The sequence below is a fragment of the Syngnathoides biaculeatus genome, chromosome 2 (assembly GCF_019802595.1).
Source record: "Syngnathoides biaculeatus isolate LvHL_M chromosome 2, ASM1980259v1, whole genome shotgun sequence".
Taxonomy (NCBI): domain Eukaryota; kingdom Metazoa; phylum Chordata; class Actinopteri; order Syngnathiformes; family Syngnathidae; genus Syngnathoides; species Syngnathoides biaculeatus.
Window position 1 is genome coordinate 28,221,091 of NC_084641.1, and position 22,757 is coordinate 28,243,847.

The 22,757-nt window shown below is 43.4% G+C and overlaps 1 protein-coding gene across 6 annotated transcripts in view; it reads right to left on the reverse strand.

Moving 5' to 3' along the window:
- Positions 1–22,757, reverse strand: part of nphp4 (nephronophthisis 4) — a 182,956-nt gene that overhangs the window by 24,083 nt on the left and 136,116 nt on the right. For 5 of the 6 annotated variants that reach the window (XM_061845009.1, XM_061845041.1, XM_061845000.1 and 2 more), the window contains 5 exons: positions 20,359–20,493; positions 14,626–14,822; positions 10,294–10,499; positions 4,557–4,746; positions 556–639 (listed from right to left, as the gene is read on the reverse strand). In XM_061845009.1, coding sequence (XP_061700993.1) covers positions 556–639; positions 4,557–4,746; positions 10,294–10,499; positions 14,626–14,822; positions 20,359–20,493 — 812 coding nt within the window. The remainder of the gene's footprint in view (positions 1–555; positions 640–4,556; positions 4,747–10,293; positions 10,500–14,625; positions 14,823–20,358; positions 20,494–22,757) is intronic. The other variant, XM_061845033.1, reaches the window with a different exon arrangement.

Below are 22,757 nucleotides of genomic sequence, written 5' to 3' on the forward strand. Positions count from 1 at the left end.
GCTGCAGAGAAAATTACATCACAAGAAGATTAAAAAAAAAAAAAAAAAAGAAAGCACATGGTCTTATCTCAAGTTCATCCAATAGAAATATACTGTATTGACATTGTTTCTCCTCCTCTCATCTGCGCACGTCTTATTAACGGTGTGTGAAATGGGAAAGTAACTTCAGCCGTACTTAGCGTGCACGCTTCATTTAACTCGATTAGCCAGACGTGTCAAACTGTCCTCCTTTTAGAGGCATTTTAACGCTTAAGCCTGACATTTCCAGCGAGATTAAAAAAAAAAATGTAAAAAGTTCAGTGAGATAAACAAGATAAATGTGATTTCTAGCGTATAATTTTGCGCGACACCCTCACTTGTCTGGCTCGTGTAACTTTTGAAAAAGTTGGCACTTCAAAGCAGCAGGAGCGGCGGCAGAGAGAAGAGCGGAGGGCGGAGGCTACACACTGCAACTTCCATCTGAGAAGACTTGCAGCTGAGAATAAAATCAGATGGGAGGTAAACATGATCCTCTACAGCGAGGAGATCTTGAGCACAATAGGGCACGCGCCTTACCTTGATGGTTTTGGCAGCAACAATATTGGAGAGAATCTTCTTAGCCACATTGGAACTTTTGCCTTGAGGTAGAAAGCTAGGCCCCTGTGAGGATACGATAAGACGCAGAAGGCTTATCAAAACTGATCATCTGTCAAGCGAGAACGAAACGAGTGCGTCGGCTATCTTGTATTTTTGCACCTCCAGCCAGAGTGAAAATGCAAACGATCACAAACGATACGTGTGAGCGTGCGGATTTAAGGGGACAGTTTGTCCTTTTGGCGTCAACTACTGAATCTCGGTACGTCTGCTTGGTTAAGTCGGCTACAACATCAGCTATGGTTAATATTTATTGAGTTGAAATCAAGAACTGTCACCGTATCGGGGTGGAGGGGTTTGTGTGACCCAATGATCCTAGGAGCTAAGTTGTCTAGGTCTTCGTGCACCTGTTCGGGGTCACCCATGTCAAACAGGTCCTCGGTTAGGAACCAGACAAAGCATCACAATAAGTCCCCCATGATGAAAAATAGAAATGGATTAAAGTTTCACCAGGGGCCCTCTCCTCTGGTGGGGTTCGAAGCCGAGGGCCTGCATCAATGAGGCACAGTCCGGAAGGGTAACGTGGGTCCCCCTTCCCATGGGCTCACCACCTACGGGAGGGACCATGAGCGTCGGGTGCAGTGTGAGCCAGAGAGGCAGGTACCTTGGTGATCAATTCCGGTGCTGATGCCCGTCCGACCAGGCAGACCCAAACATATTGTGAGGAAAAGTCTGTAAGAATCTCCCGTCACATGGAGTTCCGACTCTCACCTCCGACAGAACTTTGCTCATATTCCGGAGGAGACGGGGGACATCGAGTCCAAGTGGACCGTCGGAAGTCGTTCCGTGCCTCTATTACTGAGGTTGGTGCCTGTTGTGGCAACAATCCCTGAATCTGTTGCTAGGCACCAAGGCTTGGGGATGCTGTCAAGCAGAAGAAAGACTCCTGCTGAGGCTTTTTGGCCTGCGGGACTCCTGAGGCAGCTGATGGGGAAAACTTGGACACGGGAGGAGTTCGGTGAGGCTACGGAGAAAAAGACTCCCGGACGGCATTGGGGAAATTGTGGTCCAACATCTGGCGTCTCAGAAGGGGGAACCGGTGCACCGTAAAAAAAAAACTGTATAGTTGGGATGGCACGCTCAGGACGTGAGTTGGTGGTAAAAGTAGTAATAAAAAAAAATTAAATGGTAAAAAAAATACTAAAAGTGTTGAGTTTTGACACATATGTGATAGTGGAGTTTGGCTGCGAACGAAAACGTGCGAAAGGAAGAAATATACAAGAAAAGTTCTCCTTTGATGCTACCAAGCCTTGTTCCATGAAGTGAAGTGATGAAGTCTGCTGGGGAAGAGGGTGAAAGGTGGTCTAAAACTACCACAGAAGTCAAGTTGCAATCAATGCAAAAGCATCGCACGGATCTTGTCATTCATCCAGTTCGTTTCATCCACGGGCCAATGGATTGCTTGCAACCGTTTGAGATGTCCTTTCTCCTCTGATCCGGGAAGAGATCGGACACCCGATACCCCAAAAAAAAAAAAAAAGAAAAAATTCAGTAAACCAAGCGACCGTTACGCACGTGTATGTCCCAACATAGATGGGCTAACTCTTCAAGTCAAGACTCAGCTATCAACCTGCACCTCAAAGAGAAAGTTGAAATGAAATGTAAAAAATATACCGTAATTTACAGCCTATACGCCGCGACTTCTTTTACACGCTTTCAACCCTGTGGCTTATGCGGTGATGTGGCTAATTTGTGCATTTTTTTCTAACGGCCGCAAGGGGGCACTCACGTGGAGAAGGTAAGAATGAGAGTGGTGGAATATATGTGTCGAGGAAGTGACTTTTGCCGGTATGTTTTGTTTTTTTTTAACTGGCCCTGTTAGCGCTGCGCTAGCATTAGCTCTGTGCCAGCATGTTGCTGCTGTGTTACTGCCGTGTCTCAGTGATTTTTACCGGTAAGTTTTTTTTTTTTTTTTTAAACCGCCCTGTTAGCGCCACGCTAGGGTAAGCGCTGCCCTCGCGGTTGCTGCTGTGTTACTGCCGCGTCTCAGTGATTTAGGTTTTTTTTTTTTAACCAGTCCTGTTATTGCTTTGGCTGTTTTTTTTTGTTTTTTTTTAACCAGCCCTGTTCGTGCTTGTTGCGATGTTAAGCTAAGCTAAGGTATTAAAACTTGTAAACGCTTTCTGTGTACCGTCGGTCTTTGTAAATATCTCGTGTTTCAATGTGGGCTCTTGCGGCATAGGTATGTACCAAATAGTATTTACTTTACAAACATACTGGGTGAGGCTTATAATCAGGTGGGCCGGAAATTACGGTACATATTCCGCGCAAAGAAGACAACCCTTTGAAAGAGAGGGAGGCCATTTACTTTAAGGTTAAAAGACTATCTTTAAACAGAGGAGGTGCATCACTATAGCATCGACCTCCACCATACAAAGGCAATAATTTAGCCCCTAACAAATAGCATACAAACCACAAGGCCTCATTTGGCCTTGAGGCAGATTCACAACCATTTTAACAACTGAGCGGAATATTAACGAGAAGAAGATTCCACCCAAGGACCGCTGTTGGCAGGCAGAGACGACTCCGCAAGGCATTTTAGGCTGTCGATTTGCATCCCAAAAGAGTGACGCCATTTGTGGTTTGGTGCGCGTCTCTTATAAAAAAAAAAAAAAAAATGCCTTATTTCTGTGACATCATTTCCCTCTTCATAATTTTTGGAGTGCCATCAACTGGGCCAGCATGGGAAACGAATTGCGCATTCATTAAGCAAAAAAATTAACTAGTGACGAATACAGGAAGATGTTAGAGGGACTGGAAGGCATAATGAGCATTTTGTCATCTATCTAGAAGTGGCTGGAGTGATTTTTTATTTTTGTTCTCATCACTCAAACAAAAACAAAAAAAAGTTGGGGATTTCAGCTTTAATATGACCAACACATTGCGAGACACATTTAGTTTCAAACGTCCTTTTCAGGCTGAGTCTATTTATCGGTATGATTTATAGAAAGACAAAAGCTTGATATCATTTTTTTCAATACAAAATTAAAGCACCGTAATTCCCGGCCTATCGAGCGCACCTGGTTACAAGCCTCACCGAGTACATTTGTAAAGGAAATACCATTTGGTACATACATACGCCGCAGCTGTGTAAAAGCCGCGAGTGCCCACGTTGAAATCCACATTGAAGCACGAGGTATTTACAAAGAAAGACGGTACACAGAAAGACTTTAACGCTAGTGCTAGCGCTAACAGGGCCGGTAAAAGTCACTTCCTCGGCACATATATACCACCGGTCTCATTCTTAACTTTTCCGCTTGATTGCCCCCTTGCGGCCGTTAGAAAAAATGCACAAATTAGCCGCATCACCGCATGAACTGCAGGGTAGAAAGAGTGTGGAAAAAAATCACGGCTTGTAGGCCGCAAATTCCAGTCGTATTTTTTATGTCGTCAGCCTTTGTATCGGGACTCGGTGCATGTTGTGGCCGGTGTGACGGTCTGAGCGCTGCAGGTGCTGCATGCGCGTATACTTTGTAAACTTCCGGCCAGTCTGAAACATCCCCATCCACGCTTGAACATGTGCCATTCGACAACTTGTCGCCGAGTGTTCATGTTCGCTCTGGACGTCTCAGAAAGACGAACACAGAGAACGTGCATATATCAACTTTTGTTTTAAGGTTAGGATATCTCATATGTTGGCTCCCTCTATGTAGAAGAAGGGGAACTACGAGACCGGGGGATTTCCCAGTAAGCGTTTGCTACGTACCCAGAGTTGCCCTGTTAGCAACGGATGCGCAATCATCACGAGGAGACTCTCCAGCACGGGGGAGCGCTCAGACCGTCACACCGGTAAGCATACGTTACTGAACTGAATACAATCCACGTAATAAAATTACTTCCCAAAAAAATGACTTGGGATGTGACTTAAAAGATTAAAACTCCCAAATCCAAATCAGGAAACATTTGCTCTCAACTTTGTTTACCCGAGTAGTCATGCTGTGGTCGCACAGGAAGCTCTGGTATTTGAGCGGAATATGGACGCTCTCCTTGGGTCGGAGGTAAACCTTTGGACCTGGAGCTCCTTCCTCCAAGTGGAACATGTCCTTTTCCAGCGGTGTCCGTGTTTTAGTACGTTCTTTAAAATACTGCCACTCTTCGACGTTGGTAATGACACTGGATAGAGAATGCATCGCACACAAACACATTAAAACATTTTTTCCCCCAGTTAGAATTTTCAAAACGAACAATCCAATACTGTCTGTGGAGCAATATTTTTCACTAGATTTGAAATAATTAATTCCAAACTCCTACACGAAACGTATTAATGCACAGGCAATATTTTGTATAACATTTCAAAATCAATTGTCATACACATACTAAGTAAAAGATCAGATCAAAATCAGATTTAATACATAAGGTGAAAAAAAAGAATAATAAAACAAATTAATCCCTAATGTGTAAAGTCCAGTGAGACTTCACTCAAAATTACACCTATAAAGCTTATGAAACTTTATAATTTATGGTTCTTGAATTAATTGTTTGCTCCATGTTAGCGAAATGCATCTGTTCAAGGGAAATTCCGATGGTTTGGATTAACAACGTATCCAATAGGTCATGTCATATGTCCTGTGCCCTTGACAATGTGATGTTAATCCTCTCTCATTTAATGTTTTTTTTAGAAGATTTTTATCAGCAATTATGAATTTTTATGGGCGCCGCCATTTTGCCGTGTCACATGACCTACGTGCAGGGATGTGACGCAATAGGCGCGGCAACAAAGCCGCGAGCGAGCTCCGTCAGACTCCGCGTGATTCCGTCCGAAGAACCATCCGCATATTCAACATTATTTACAGACACAGGTTCAAATCTCTATGGCCGTATTCCTCCGTCTTCCCGATCAACCGATATTTCTACTTCTCCATCAGATGAAGATAAATCCGAGAAATCGGCCCCGGCCACAATGGTTTCCCCAACCTTAGCTAGCCTTTGTCGCCGCGCCTATGACGTCACATCCGCGCACGTAGGCCATGTGATTCGCCAAAATGGCGGCGCCCATGAAAATGAGCAGTCTCGGTTGATCGGGAAGACGGAGAAATACGGCCATAGAGATTTGAACCCGTGTCTGTAAATAATGTTGAATATGCGGATGGTTCTTCGGACGGAATGACGCGGAGTCTGACGAGCGAGCTTCGGCGGCCGGTCGCTCGCCGGAACTTCCTCCCGGCCAGTCGCTTGCACCTCTGTTGCCGCGCCTATTACGTCACATTCGCGCACGTAGGTCATGCGACTCGCCAAAATGGCGGCGCCAATGAAAATTCGTAATTGCTGATAAAAATATTCTCAAAAAAAAAAAAAACAAATGAGAGAGGATTAACATCACATTGTCAAGGGACTGTACATATGACATGACCTATTAATTATTCATCCAAAGCACCGGAATTTCCCTTTAATAAATGCATTTCACTAACATGGTCACGCAATTAATGCAAGAACCACAAATCTGTCAATTTTCGTGCAATTATAAACTTTCATAAGCTTTATAGCTGTAATTTTGAGTAAAGTCTTGAAAGCCAACCAGGAACCCACACTAATTCTATCAGCTAAATGCCTCAAAGTTATGATTTTTCTCATTTCATATGCTGAGATGAAGCTTTGGGATTTGTGGGGACGGTTTCATTTCTGTGTGTAGAATGAAAATGTTGCGTTTTAGTTTGTCAGTACAAAAGTAGGCAAAAAAAACAAAAACAGTGTAATAAAGTTTTAGTTTATCAATAGCCATGGCCTACGCTCTCAAGATGAATTACCCTGAAAAATACTGCAAAGTGGACGCGGTGAGCAGTGTCCTCCATGTTGAAGAACAGCCAGCGGCGACTGTGCTCCAAACGCGACGCACTCCAAAAGCTTTTTTCGAGGCTACCAAAGCTCCAAGTCATGCCCTGGCACACAATTTCACTTTGACGGCACACAGATTTTGAAAACACCGTCTGATGTTTTTGGTAGCAACAGAAATGCTATTCCTTAAAAAAAAAAAAAAAAAAAAAAGTATGGGGAACACATATGCTGTGTGTTCAACTGTAAACAGCTTATGAATTGTTTGGAATTTTGGGGGCCAAATGAAAAACGATAGCACGTTTCTGGAACAATATCCTTGTCGTGGGGATTTTTTATTTTTTTTTTTTTAAACTCACTTCCAGGAAGTATTACAGTAAATCAGTTTTAGATTTTAGGAACAGCAATATTGATCCTGGGTTCATTCTTATACTTTTCCTTTCGGCTTGTCCCGTTAAGGGTCGCCACAGCGTGTCAACTTTTTCTCGTGCATCTTCCTCTCTAACACACACTGCCCTCATGTTCTCCCTCACAACATCCATCAACCTTTTCTTTGGTCTTCCTGTTGCTCTCTCTTCCTTGGTAGCTCCATCCTCAGCATCCTCCAACCGATATCCTCACTCTCTCGCCTCCGAACATGTCCAAACCATCGAAGTCTGCTCTCTCCAAAACATCCAACTTTGCCTGTCCCTCCAATGACCTCATTTCTAATCCTATGCAACCTGCTCACTCCTAGCAAGAACCTCAACATCTTCATTTGTTCCGCTTCCTGTTGTCTCTTCAGAGCCACTGTCTCTAATCCGTACATCACCCCTGTTTTCTAAACGTTGCCCTTCATCCTAGGAACATCATGGTCCAAGGGGATTCCAGTCTAACCTCATCCGTCAGCCTATCCCTGACTACCGCAAACAGGAAGGGGCTCAGGGCGGATCCCTGATGCAGTCCCACCTCCAACTTAAATTCTTCTGACACACCTACGGCACATCTCACCGCTGTTCTGCTGCCCCGATCAATCGTCCAACTGTGTCGAAAACTAAATATTCCAATAAACACACTTTGTACTCCATATCATTATTAACTCCATTACTAACCCTGACAATAAGTAATTAGTGCTCCCAGAAGTCATGGTTTAATTAGGATTGTTGGTTTTTTTTAGTTAAAAAAAAGTGCTAAAACAGTTCTTAAAGTGCAAATGTTGAAAAATGAAGTTTTTCTTAAACTCATTAAGCCAAAAAGAAGAGTCATATTGAAACAAAAACACACTTTCAAATAATCTCTATTTTATCAACTTTAAAATGGTTGAATAATGTAATACCAATATAACATTGGCATCTGTTTTTTAGTATATTAAGCATTAATTACAGTATTTGTAATTCATGTTTTTTCCCCAAAACAGATTATCTGTCTCAGATCAGTTGATGACGATTCATGTAAATCTTGAAGGTATATTTATGCATGCGTGTATATGATATGTCCACACTGAAAAAATAAATCGTCAATAGTTGAACTTTCTTTATTATTTCAAACATTTCTAGTTGTTGGAAGGAAAAAAAAAAAGAAGATATAGAATTTGGAAGACATGGCAGCAAATAATAAAGAAAAAAGTTCAAAGTGCAAAATGATAAAAGAAGGCAGATGCAAGGATAGATGACTCCCAATTAGATTGGTGGGGGGTGGGTGGGGGGGCTAACGCCATAATGAGTCATCCACGGTGCTCGTCCACCTTTGTTGATCAGTGTGATGAATGCTAATCCCAAACCTCCGGCATGAGCTGGATCCCTAACAGGCGATTTAGTGTGCGCCGATTAACAACATCGCAAAGTAAATAAACACAGCGGGCAACCGCGAGCGGATGACGCGCGAATCATCCGCTTCGATGGCTGCCGCACTGCACGATATACGGAACAAAAGGTACTCGCCGTTTCACCCGCACTGTTCCGGTATCGCCCTCGCGATGAACTGGGCGTGATTGGCGTTTGAGATCTGCTCTTCTTTGTTTACACGGCAACATCTAGCAAATAACTTCACGTATGCCGCAAATGCGACCTTTTGTCAGCAAATGCCAGCGTTGGGGGAGAAACTGACGAATGTAAACTAATTTAACTTGATTGCATAATTGAGTTACAGAATGTATCGAATTGTAATTCATTAGTTTACTGGGAGAAAATGTGGATAATCACGTAAAGTTGCTTTGGGAAATGTCCATGATTAAAATGTTAGTTCGAGTTGAAAAACAGCCACGAAAGCTTTTTTTCACCTCACTTCTTCCTTCTAAAGCCGACACCTGTGATTTCTTTCTCTGTGATCATGTACCATTTCTCATATATATTTTGCAGTTGAAACTTTGTATGAGATTTTGAAAAAGTTAGATTCATAGTTGTGTTTTCTTTGTCTTCTCTCAATCATATACAATACAGTACGTAATTATATTTTTTCACAGACCACCGCAGCAGTAATTTCCGGCCTACAAGCCACGACTTTTTTCCACACGCTTTCGACCCTGCGGCTTATGCGGTGATGCGGCTAATTTGTGCCGCAAGGGGGCACTCGAGCGGAAAAGGTAAGAATGAGACCGGTGGAATACATGTGCCGAGCAAGTGACTTTTACCAGCCATGTTAGCGCTGCGTTAGCATTACTGCCGTGCTAGCGTGTTGCTGCTGCGTTACTGGCGTGTCTCAGTGATATTTACCGGTATGTTTTATTTTAACCGGTGCTGTTAGCATTAGTGCGGCGCTAGTATTAGCGTTAGAAAAGGACATTTGAAACTAAATGTGTTTCGCATTGTGTTGATCATATTAAAGCTGAAATCCACAAGTTTTTTTTTTAATTTGTTTGATAAAAACAATTATAGATATAGATATATAAAATATAGATATTCTGTGATAACCAATGTTTAACTTGTGCTCTGTTTAATTAGGTAATATGAATATTTAAAGGTATTGGTACAATTTGTTTAAAATGCCTTAAGACTAGACGCAAACTCGTGTAAACCTGAGCTAACAGAAAAGCTACCGGAATTTCCGGCCTATAAGCCGCGACTTTTTTCACACTCGTTCAACCCTGCGGTTTATGCAGTGATGCGGCTAATTTGTGCATTTTTCCTAACGGCCGCAGGGGGGGGGGGGGTGGCACTCGAGCGGAAAAGGTAAGAATGAAACCGGTGGAATATATGTGCTAACGAAGTGATTTTTACCAGCCCTGTTAGTGTTGCGCTAGCGTTTGCGCTGTGCTAGCGTTTTACTGTTGTGGCTCAGTGATATTTACCGTTAAGTTTTACTTTAACCGGCCCTGTTAGTGTTAGCGCTGGCTTTAGTGTGGCACTAGCATTAGCACTAGCATGGCGCTAGCATTAGCACAAGCTTTAGCGCCGCGCTAGCGTTAAACTCTTTCTGTGTACCGTCTTTCTTTGTAAATATCTTGTGTTTCAATGTGGGCACTCGTGGCTTTCACACAGCTGCGGCGCATGTATGTACCAAATGGTATTTCCTTTACAAATGTATTCGGTGAGGAACCACGTGCACTGCATAGGCCAGGAATTACGGTAGTTATCTAAATGCAGCTGATGTCACAGAAAGTGTACAATTGGATAGCAACCAAAAAAAAAAAAAAAAAGATTTGTTTATATTCACAAGGGAAAGGAGGCGTGAACATTGTTAGCAACTTGAAATGTAAAGTATTTCCAGTGCTTCTTCACCACCTTTGAGAACACATCCACAAAGTGTGAACACGTTTTCATAGCGCTTGTTACGCCGTCAGCGTATTTAACACTCACACGCATACTTGCGCGGGAGAACACATGCTCACAGTCGGCGTGCGGAATTTGCGCAAACAAATGTGGCCGCGTTTTGTCTGTCAGCGTAAAAGGAAAAACGTCAAGGATGGAAGCTCACCTGAGCTCAGGATCACTGCTGTGGACGGTGACCGTCTGAGGCGTGTTGAAAGGGTTTTTAAGGACAAATTCCACGTACTCAGCAGAGCCCAGGCTGGCGAAGAGTTGATGTGGGGTGGTGATGGCTTGGCAGAGCATGTTGCTGATGCCCTCGGCCTTGTCGATGTCTTCATAGGGGTTGCTCCAGAAAGGCTCTTTGGGTCCATCCTAAAACCAAAGTCCAACAAAAATACAGTGTGACTTATTACTGTCTACATTATTATTACTACATGCCAATACAATATAATAAGACTCTGTACAAAGTATTAAATGATATTATTAAATGATAACACAAACGGAATTTTTCATTTTACTTTTTGGATATATCCTGTGAGGCGTTGGCCCCACAGTTCTGAGGACCCTTGTTCCTGTTTGGAGTTTGCATGTTCTACCCCGTGCCTGCGTGGCTTTTCTCCGACCACTCCGGTTTCCTCCCTCATCCCAAAAACATGCAACATTAATTGGACACTCTAAATTGCCCCTAGGTGTGATTGTGGCTGCGACTGTTTTGTCTCTATGTGCCCTGCGATTGGCTGGCAACCAGTTGAGGGTCTACCTGCCTCCTGCCAGTTGCAGCTAGGATAGGCTCTGGCACTCCCGCGAACCTCGTGAGGATAAGGGGCAAAGAAAATGGATGGATGGATTAATTGGATACTCTAAATTACCCCGAGGTGTGATTATGAGTGGAGCTGTTTGTCTCTATGTGCCCTGCGATTGGCTGGCAACCAGTTGCGGGTCTACCCGCATCCTGCCCGTTGCAGCTGGGATAGGCTCTGGCACTCCCGCAACCCTAGTGAGGATAAGCGGCTCAGAAAATAAATGGATGGATCTTTGGCTACCCTGTAGCTTGCTTACATGTGTCCTGCTCACCATTATTGGCATCCCTTCATTTTTTTTTTTGTAACATAGTGTGTAAATTATCTATCCATCCATTTTCTTTTGCTGGTTATCCTCACGAGGGTCACGGGAAGTGCTTGAGCCTATCCCACCTGTCAACGGTCAAGAGGCGGGGTACACCCTGAACTGGTCGCCAGCCAATCGCAGGGCACATGGAGATAGAATACGGTCCCACTCACAATCACACCTGTGGGCAATTTAGAGTGTCCAATTCATGTTGCAAGTTTTTGGGATGTGGGAGGAAACCGGAGAGCCCAGATAAAACCCACGCAGGCACGGGGAGAACACGCAAACTTCACACAGGTGGGGCCGGGATCGAACCCGGGTCCTCAGAACCGTGAGGCCAACACTTTACCGGCTGATCCACCGTGCCGCCTGTCAATTATCTTCTGAAATAAATGGAAATGTACCAAAGCTGTCACATCAGGATCTCATAATTGGAGTTAAGAAAATAGCCCCCCCCCCCCCCCCCAACCTAGATGTAAATTCAAAGAATGACTGAATAAATAAATATCGGCAGCCCTCCTGAAGATTGGCTCGCAAACCATTTGCCCGAGATGACAGGTCCCAAACATTTCTTGCAGGTGTCGCATTCTCCCACTCTTCCTTTGCAATTTGTTCAAGCTCAAACATGTGCAGGCTTCTTCCCCCCGCCCACTGGTAGATTTCTGAGCCCCCTAAAGATTTCCAATTGGACTGAGCTTAGGACCCATTGCTGGCCACTTCAAAACAACCCATTTTTCCTTTTAAACCGCTGCTGTGCTTTGGGTCCTTTTTCCCGCTGGAGGAGGACCCGTCATCCTCGCCTCAAACCGAATTTTCCGACACATTTGGCTGCAAAATCTCTTCTCGCTGATAATTTTCTCATTTCGTGATACCTGTGATAGAGTCAAAGCCTCCAGTAGCAGATGTAGCAAACCGGCCCCGCAGCATTATGGCTCCTCCACAATGCTTGATAGTTGGCAGTTGCGTTGCGTTCTTTTCCTTAAAGCGGGGGTCTCAAACTGGCGGCCCGCGGGCCATTTGCGGCCCCCAAGATGATTTTCGGTGGCCCCCATCTTACTATGAAAGGTAAATGATATTGTAGCCCTAAAGTTATACATGAATGGCACTTTTATAGGTGGTGTGAAAGCGACCAGGCTTGATGCCAGCAAGGAAACATTTTTCATGGAGTGAAAGTTACAGTGGTGTTTGCCATCGAGAGTTTTTACGAGTGGTTTTGCACACAACTTGTTTCCCCCAGCTTCCTGTCTTATCGTATTTTGTCTTAAAGAATATAAAAGACGTTTTTTTTTTTTTTATTTATCATTTAAGTTGCGTGCATGTGCGGCCCAGTCTCAGCCAGAATGTGCCTCCAGCGGCCCGGAAGTGAATTGAGTTCGAGACCACTGCCTTAGAGGCTTCACTGCACAGTCTGTACACATGTGCATTGCTTAAAAGGTCTATTTTTGTATCAAATAAGTTCTCTATCGAAAAACGTTGCTTCACTTGATCCATTTTTTATAGGAGATATTCCCCATTTTCTCCTTAAATTTCATGGGTGCTAATAATGGTAAGCGGGACTGGAGCAACAACTTTACCAAGTAACTGTATTGTAGACAAATAAGAAACAAATATATAAAACAATGATTGAAGAATGATTACTATATGTACATAATTATTGATGGATTGTAATATATTTGTGTTCTAAATCTGGAAGGAATACGGATTTTATCGTGAAATGTGTTTACTGCCAAAATTATAATAGCAAGAATTTCATTAAAGTGCCACTGTCATGAAATGGATGATTTTTAGTATGTTGTTCATGAAAAAACGACAGCTGGTATGGAACCATTCATTTTTTTTCCCCCACCACAGAACATGATTTTGACGTATAATACTTTTTGTAATTCCTGCCATGAAAATCCTCTCGAGGGATTTCTGTTCGAGAAGAAGCAGGAAGTGACGTACATGGCAGGACCGCCCTCAAGTGGACTCGTTTGTTTCCATTAGTTTTACCTCCGGGAAGGTCGCTTGTTGTTCCTTCGTGTTTGCCAAAATGCCGGCTCGTTGCATCGCTGGACATTGCTTGAACACTCGGGAGGACGGATTTACCCTTCATAAGTTTCCAAGCGACCCGGTTCGTCGTGAAAAATGGATTGCACGGCTGCAAAGGACCAGAGCTTTGTGGTTTCCGTATGACAGATAGGTGTGTATACAGCTACTAAATAAAATAAAAGTTTGGGGCGGACCACGTCTCTCATAACGTAACAAAAGATCCGCGTACATATGACGGGGGAGTTAAATGTGTCGATGTGGGCGTCAGGCTTGCCGGCATATGCTTCCGCGTGGGCCCTGATGCGAGGTGGTTTGGCCGCGTGCGGGAGGAGAAAGGAGCTCCCCCCCGTAGGTTCCAAATGACAGGTAGGTGTGTATATAGCTACTAAAAAAAAAAAATAGTTTGGGTGGGACCACGTAATCCGTCTCTAATAAGGTAACAAAAGATCCGCATACATATGACGGGGGGTAAACGTGTCGATGTGCATGTCGGACGGCTTCCGTGTCGGGCTCGCCGGCGAAGGCTTCCATGTGTACCTCGGGGACGAGCACGGCTTCGGGCGGGCTGGCTCATACATACTGTCTGGGAGTCTTGTTAGTTGGAAGTGATCCGCATATCTTCTAAATATGGCTCGAAACAATAGGGTAATATCGCCCCGGACACGTCACTTGATTATGAGATGTGTTTTCAATGGCGAATGTCTGGTGTGACGTCACGAGCGGAAGATGCAGCCAACATGGCGACCACTTGGATGTCGAATGACACGCGACTTTGCGCATGGATGACGCGCTGTCCGCTCAGATTTATTTTTTTCATAGAGACATTGAAGTGAATAATGTGATATGTATTTTTCATTTCAATATCTATTTTAGAAGGTTTATAGGGATGACACTTGGGCTTTTAATCAAACCAGTAAAGTATAATACACGACATTGGATGAAACTAATGGTTGTTGGTATGAGAATGTGGAATAAAAACCTTGGCCCGAACACAGAGAGTGTAATGTAATGTACAAACGTCGGAGACCGAGGCGTAAAAATTGCCAAAATGGCATTTAGCATGTTCACCCGTGGGTGAAAGAACAAGCTGTACCTACAGGTTGAGGAACAATTAAAACCTACTTGTACAGTCGCTAAAGCACGGAAGCTTGAAGGGCGCGCCGGCGGTAAAAATGGCAGTTTTCCCTGACAGATGCCCCGTGTCTCCACGAAACCTCCCTTGGGGGTGTTTGAGACACAGAAGAAAATCTGTTTCTTTGCCTTGTCTACTTACGTGACAACTATTTATCGGCTTTTATTGAAGGAACGTAAACTAGAATCAGCATTAGGCAGACCCCGAAAAAGTGCAGCGTGACCTCACCGTCGCACAAGTCGCTTTAGAAGCTTCCGTCTTGCCCTCCTTCTGGTGCACGGCGGCCATGCGCTCCAGCTTCCGACGGCCGCTGTCCACTTTCTTGTTTTCGCCAGAAAAGACGGCGTCGTCGTTGATGCCGCCCACGTACGGTTGCCCACATTCCTGCTGTACCTGCAGTCGCTGGGCCTGCGCGGTGTTCCTCACTACGAAGGAGGAAAACATATGCAAGCATGTAATGTATTTACCGAACAGAATAAATTCTAATCGCTTTGTCGCCTGCACCATATGTTCCAAAAATCTCGCCAAATGTGCAGGCGGGAGAGGCGTAAACAAATTACAAAGTACTTTTGGAGCACAAAAACCAACAGCTTGTGCGCAGAACACTAGTCGAGTCACACAACTGGCACCGCTACAGCTCGCCCAGAGCCCGACTCGTGGCGCCGCATTGTTACGCTCCTCAACATCCGTCCAAAACACTCCCAAACCGCCACCGAGCGGTGCATCCACTGCAAGCGGGGGAAGTGCCCAATTATTTGCGGGATTCGTTTGACACCAAATAATCCATTACGGTTCGGACGGGATCATGCAAATCATCCATGTTGCTGTAAAAGCGCTGACAAGAGAATTTGCCTAATCCTGCACTTTGCACAGCACGCCGGCAATAGCCAGAGTTGAAACAGGGGACTGCTGAAACCATCGCGTGTTTGCTTTGTGTATTTTTTTGCAAGTTGTATTCAACTTGGGATTGAAACCACTCAATTTTCTCCTGCTTTATTCTGCTCAGGATTGCGGGCAAACTGAATCGTAGCAACACCGACTGTGAGTAAAATGCAGAGCCAGCTCGGGTTGGTCAGCAGTCAATAACAGGCCACACATAGATCAATTAGATTCACATTCATATCTGCTGTCTATGAATCTCACTTGTGTACTCGGTAGGACATGCCCTGCAGAATAAAGTAAGAAAGATAAAATATATCCAACTTGATGGCATTATAAATGTAAAGACCTTTAAAAAAAAAAAAAAAAAAAAAACCTGGGAAAAGTTCATTTCCATAGTTCCGTTCAAAACTGTCAAAATTTCATAGATTAGAGATTCAGGGCCCACAATTTATTTTCTCAGTTTTTAATTTGTTTATTCATGCATTCATTTTCTTTCGCTTATCTGAGGTCAGGTCGCTGGGTCAGTAGCTTTATAGCAGGGAACCCCAAATTTCCCCTCTCTAAAAGCAACTTCCCCCAGATCTTCCGAGGGGATCCCGAGACGTTCCCAGGCAAGCCGAGAGAAGTAGTCTCCTCCGGCGTGTCCTGGGTCGTCCCCAGGGTCTCCTCCTGGTCGGAGGGGTCCCGGAACCATTTTAGACGTATGGTCGAGGCACCTTATCTAGCTCCTCTTAATGGGGAGGAATTTTATTTATTTTACATAATCTGAGTTTCCAGAGCATAAAATGGCCAAAAATAAATTGGGAATGTGTGTTAAACAAAAACAGAATAGAATAATTTGCAAATCAAGTTCAATCTATGTTTAATTGAATAAAGCACTAACAGCCCAATACCATCACAGATAATGGCCTTTGAACTTTGCGTCCATAACAGTCCGGATAATTCTTTTTCTTATTGGCCCAGAGGACACGACGTCCACAATTTCCCAAAACAATTTGAAATGTGGACTCGCCAGACCAGAGAACACTTCATCAGTCTATCATAAATGAGCTCGGGCCCAGAGAAACTGGCAGCGTTTCTGGGTGTTATTGATAAATGGCTTTTGTTTTGCATAGCAGAGTTTTAAATTGGACTTACGGATGTAGCGCTTAACTGTATTTACTGATATTGGTTTTCTGAAGTATATCCATTACACATAGATGTCATTTTTTGAAGCAGTTGCGCCTGAGAGTTCAACGATCACGGGCATTCACTGTTGGTTTTCGGCCTCTCCATTTACATAGAGTGATTTCTCCGGATTTTCTGATCCTTTTGATGAAATTATGGACCGTAGACGTTGAAATCCCCCCAATTCCTTGAAATTGGACACCGAGGAACATTGCCCTTAAACTGTTCGACTACCGTATTTTCCGCACTATCAGGCGCACCGCATTATAGGGCGCACCTTCAATGACTGTCCTATTTTCAAACTTTTTTTCATATATAAGGCGCACTGGATTATAAGGCGCAGAGAATAGATGCTACACGAGAGGCTGGGGTTATGTTATGCCTCCATGAGATCCGCTGCGCTAAAGGCTCAATATTGATCCGTATACAAGGCGCACCTGATTATAAGGCGCACTGTCAGCTTTTGAGAAAATTAAAGGCTTTTAGTTGCGCCTCATATTGTGGAAAATACGGTCATTTCTCATTTCACTAGTTCACAAAGAGGTGAAACCTCGGCCCATCATTGCTTGTGAATGACTGAGCAATTCAGGGAAGCTCTTTTTATAAGCATTCATGGTGTTCACCTGTGGGAAGATGTTTGAATACCATTCCTCAACTGTCTTTCTTGCCACCTGTCCCAGCTATTTTGCAACATGTTGCAGCCATAATATTCCAAGTTCACGGTTATTTGCTAAAAACAAAGTTAATCAGTTTGAACATTAAATATCTTTACAGTGTAATTAAATATACCGTAATTCCCGGCCTACAGAGCGCACCTGGTTATAGGCCTCGGTACCCAGAAAGAGTTTAACGCTAGCGCGGGTGCTTATAGCCAGGTGCGCTAACGCTAGCGCCACGCTAACACTCGCGCCGCATCATCGCATAAACCGCAGGGTTGAAAGCGTGTGAAAATTAAAATTACGATATGTTTGACGTGATTTGAAAATCATTCTTTGTCTGTTTGTTCAACGCAACGTTCCAACTTCATTGAAATTGGGCTTGTACAAATATGACAGCGATCCACACTTCACTAAGTTAAGATACAAGATAAAAGAAAGACAAAAACAAACACAAACATATTGATAAATGGCAGATTAGTGTGTGTATATATGATTTAGACATAAATCTGTACGCACACAGAGTTGGGAGATGAGGCCTGCATACAGTAGATAAGAATAATTGGTTGATGTACCAAACAATTCTCAAAAAATCATCTCATAAAGACAATAATAACTTCAAAATAGACACTTTGACTTGCAAGGTAAATCCAGCCTGAAAGTCCAGTGCGCACTATTTTTACTATAACTTATCGGTCTTTAAATATGTAAATTGGAAGAATAAATTGAGGTTCGGTTGCTGAAAGAGGTCAGGACCTTTCACATCTTTCATCATTAGTCAAGATTCCATTGAGACAACGTGTTAAAACCGCGCTGTCACGGTCATAAAAACTCCAAGTTCCATTTTCATCCGATAAAGGAGGGTTCACACGATTTGTGTACAGTTGTCAACATGTCACTGCTTGTGGCTGCACGTGACTCCTGAAAATAGAAACACACTAACGAACGTGTGGAGCTTGGTAAAGCCTCCGGCTATTTCATATTTTAGACATTTCAAATAGCAACAGTATGTCGCCGATCAGAAACAAACAAACAAAAAAACTCACAAAACGGGTAAATACAGGACTTCTTTTTTTTTTTTTTTTTTTTTTTAGGAGTTTTGACGGAACAGAACAGCAACATAATTAACTCGTACATGCAACTCCCACTCAAAAGATGAATAGATAAACAATAAACAAAATCCATATTGAATGACTTTCTGTCTGCAGGGTTATAAAGTCTGATTCCTGACCAAGTTTGAGTTGGACTTCGATCCAGAAGAGCAGTTTGCTGCAGTTTAAATCTGAATATGGGAAATCATCTCAGCGTATGTAAACAAATGCAGATATCAGAGGTGGTTGTATTACAAAGGCTCTTATTAAATTTTGTTCTTTTGGAACAACAAGTTAATCTGAAGCATCTGCAAGAATAAAAGCTTATTGATTTTGCAGATGATGACCTTTGCGGAGGTCGCAAATTGCTTAAACTGTTGGGTCGCCAAGGCAACATGAAAAATGTGTTTGCACAATACAATAAAATATTAATTGAAACAACTGAAGGACTTACGGATTTACAGTTACCCGTCGGAGACATTGATTTTAGGAATTTTGTTTGCTCCAGGAGTAGCACGGTGGAACAACTGGTTATAGCGTTGACCTCACAGGGGTTCAAATCCCAGCCTCGCCTGTGTGGAGTTTGCATGTTCTCCCCGTGCTTGCGTGGGTTTTCTCCGTTAACTCCGGTTTCTTCCCACATCCCCTAAAACGTGCATTCAATGGAGACTCTAAATTGCCCGTAGCTGTGATTGTGAGTGTCTCCACGCGCCCTGCGGTTGGCTGCCAACCAGTTCAGGGTGTACCCCGCCTTCTTCCCGATGACACCTGGCAGAACCTCCATCAGTTCTGTGAACCTTGTGAGGACAAGCGGCTCAGAAAATGAATGGTTTGTTCTTTTTTTTTTCCATAATTACCTCTTCCAAGAACTTTATGTATTCAGCGCCATTCTGTTGTAGTCCATTTGGACCAATGACACGACAAACTTGATTGCAAGGCCACAGAACGGACCTTTCCGACCTGTCAATCACTCGTACAATAATATCCAATCAGATAGCCGCATTGTCTTAAACCCTGGCTGGACACGCCCCTCTCGCCATACTGTCCCCACAAGCAATGCTGGTTGTCAGTAGTGTGCGCTTGGAAAAGTTAACGTTACGAAGAAAATGCTCCTCAAATCTTAATTCCGTGTACATACCATTGTGTGAAATAGTTGCGACCTCTCTGTAGAAGTCTCTTGGAAAAGTCTAACGCATTTGGCATAAAACATACCCCGATATTATCTGGAATACGCGATAGAGAATCTACTTCAAACGTGTTCTGTTCAATCGCCATTTCGGAAGCTTGTGGGTCATGGTTAAGGGGGCGGAGCTTAAGATGGCCATCAGAAAGGTCCATTGTAACTTCCAAAGAAAGCCAATAAAAATGAAGACAACGGATTAAAATATTTAAGGTTAGGGTTAGGTAACCCTAACCCTACTATTGATATATATTCTTGGAATTATATAGTCATGATTATGTAAATAATTTTGTCATTCAAGAGTTTAAAAATCTTAATTTTTACAATGTCATCAAACCAATGGTTTTGTCATTTAAGATTTTCAAATAGCACCTCCCTTCCCAATCAATGAATGCATGCAATCCGAAGAGAAGCATTTTGCCAAATACAGTCATAAAAGTTGACAATTTTGGCCTGATCCATACATGCGACTGTTAGATTTTGGCAGAGGTCCGAGCCCTTTTGAGTGCCTTTTAAGTTTATGTGCGTGTCATTCATTTTCGACTTCCCGCCGTGCTCTTAGCGTCTTTCCACGCTTCACCCTTGACTAGCCATTGCTTGTTTAAGTGAGAGAAAAATTTGTTTCTTCGCTGTGTGCGTTTGCTTGAATTCAGCATACATGCACGCACACCCACGCACACACACACACACACATATACCTACACACATGCATGCGAGCTTGTGGCTCACCACCAGAGATGCTTCTGCAGGCTCAATTAGGCTGAAAATTGAGTGGTTCAGTTGTGCGGCCAACAGCCACAATGTGGAATTGATCCGGTTGGCTTGATCAAGGCAGCCAGCAGTCTGGCAGTGAAAGACACTGATTGCTAATTGCGAGGATATACACACGGAGGCACTTTTGAAAGGTGAAACAGTCAAATAAAGCGGAGGTGTTACAAGGAAAAAGGTGGCTTTTTTTTTTGTGCGGTTTTGAGTGCTTACTTACCATTAAGTTGGAGAATATTTCTGGTCGACAGGCTACCCCCTGTGAAGCCCCCGGTGAGTTCACGAGGGATGATGATGTGAGGATGAGACTGGGCGCGCTCTGCTGTCCTCCTCATACTCAGATCTGCTTGGGACCCTGGAAGGACGAAAGACCGCTTCTAGTCGGCTATTCAAAGTCGTGTCGTTTTATACCTCAAAGCGCTACTCGATGAGAAGGTCAGAGAGAAGCTTAAACTGACGTTTACTTGATTCTAAAGGGCAAATGGTTCAGATGTCGATCGTTGAGCAAAGACCCCAAACTTTCAAACAAAATTAGCCTGGAAGAGTGAAGGCCACGCAATATTAAATCAAACATGTCATTAAATAAAGCTCCTTATAAAAGTTAAACCCTTTTTTGGATCATTTTGGATTTGCACCTTTTGTTGTAAACGTGACAAAAGTCTGGAAAAAAAAAAAAAAAAAAAAAAATCACAAGAAAAAAGCGAAATCTTGACGGCTCTCCCTATATGCAGACAAAACAAAAAGCTAAATCAACTCTTCTTCCCCAAATGAGAAACGATGTTCATCTCACGGAAGAAAACGTGAAATTGCAACGTTCCACACAAAAAAACATTGTACGTCAACTTGACTCAATTATTAAATTGCTAATTTTACACGAGGTTGCTGCCATGTCGGCCATCGTCCTATTCCAGTCCCCACGAGAGACGATTGTGCCACTTTTAAAGGGAATTTGAAAAAAAGCTGCTTTAACTGGAGAGCATTGAAGTGGGTCATAGTGTTGCCCAAACCAGTACAGACATCCCAGTTTTAAATGAGCTGGGGGTGCGCCACCCAATTAAAAAAAACAAAGCCTGCCAACTCACAGTTACAGAGAAGAAAATAAGTATTTGAACACCATGCTATATTGCAAGTTGTCCCACTTGGAAATCATGGAGGGATCTTAAATTTTCATCGTAGGTGCATGTCCGCTGTGAGAGAGATCATCCAAGAAGAAAAATCCAGAAATCACAATGTATGATTTTTTTTAACAATTTATTTGTGTGATACAGCTGCAAATAAGTATTTGAACAGATGAGAAAACCAGTGTTAATATTTGATACAGTAGCCTTTGTTTGCAATTACAGAGGCCAAACGTTTCCTGTAGTTGTTCATCAGGTTTTCACACACTGCAGGAGGGATTTTGGCCCACTCCTCCACACAGATCTTCTCTAGATCAGACAGGTTTCTGGGCTGTCGCTGAGAAACACTGAATCATCCTCCTTGGTTTTCCCGGCTGTGTGCTTGGGGTCGTTGTCATGTTAAAGACCCGGCAGCCACGACCCATCTTCAATGCTCTGACTGAGGGAAAGAAGTTGTACCCCAAAATCTCACAATACATGCGGCCGCGGTCATCCTCTCTTTAATACAGTGCTGTCGTCCTGTCCCATGTGCAGAAAAAACACCCCCAAAACATGATGCTACCAACGTCATGCTTCACAGTAGGGATGGTGTTCTTGGGATGGAACTCATCATTCGTCTTCCTGCAAACACAGTGAGCTGAATTATGACCAAAAAGTTCCCTTTTGTTCTCATCTGATCACAAAACCTTCTCCCATGACTCCTCTGTATAATCCACTTGGTCATTGGCAAACTCAAGACGGGCCTTGACATGTGCTGGTTTAAGCAGGGGAACCAAACCATGACGTCTTGGTGTATTAGCAACAGTCACCTTGGAAGCGGTGGTCCCAGCTCTTTTCAGGTCACCGACCAAGTCCTGTCGTGTAGTCCTGGGTTGATTCCTCACCTTTGTAAGGATCATTGAGACCCCACGAGGCGATATCTTGCACGGGGCTCCACTCCAATTGAGATTGACCGTCATGTTTAGCTTCTTCCATTTTCTAATGATTGAGCCAACAGTGGACCTTTTTCCACCAAGCTGCTTGGCAATTTCTCCGTAGCCCTTTCTAGCCGTGTGTAGTTGTACAATTTTGTCTCCGGTGTCTTTGAACAGCTCTTTGGTCTTGGCCGTGTTACAAGCTCGAGTCTTACTGATTTGTATGGGTTGGACAGGTGATTTTATGCAGCTAACTGACCTCACACAAGTGCATCTGATTCAGGATCATACATGGAGTGGAAATGGACTTTTAAAGGCGGAGTAACAGATCTTTGAAGGTCAGAATTCTAGCTGATAGACGGGTGTTCAAATACTTTTTTGCAGCTGTGTCACACAAATCGTTAAAACAAAAATCATATATTGTGATTTCTGGATTTTTCTTCTTAGATGATCTCTCTCACAGTGGACATGCACCTACGATGAAAATTTCAGACCCCTCCATGATTTCTAAGTGGGAGAACTTGCAATATAGCAGGGTGTTCAAATACTTATTGTCTTCACTGTATGCTAAGGATAGTGCTGGATTT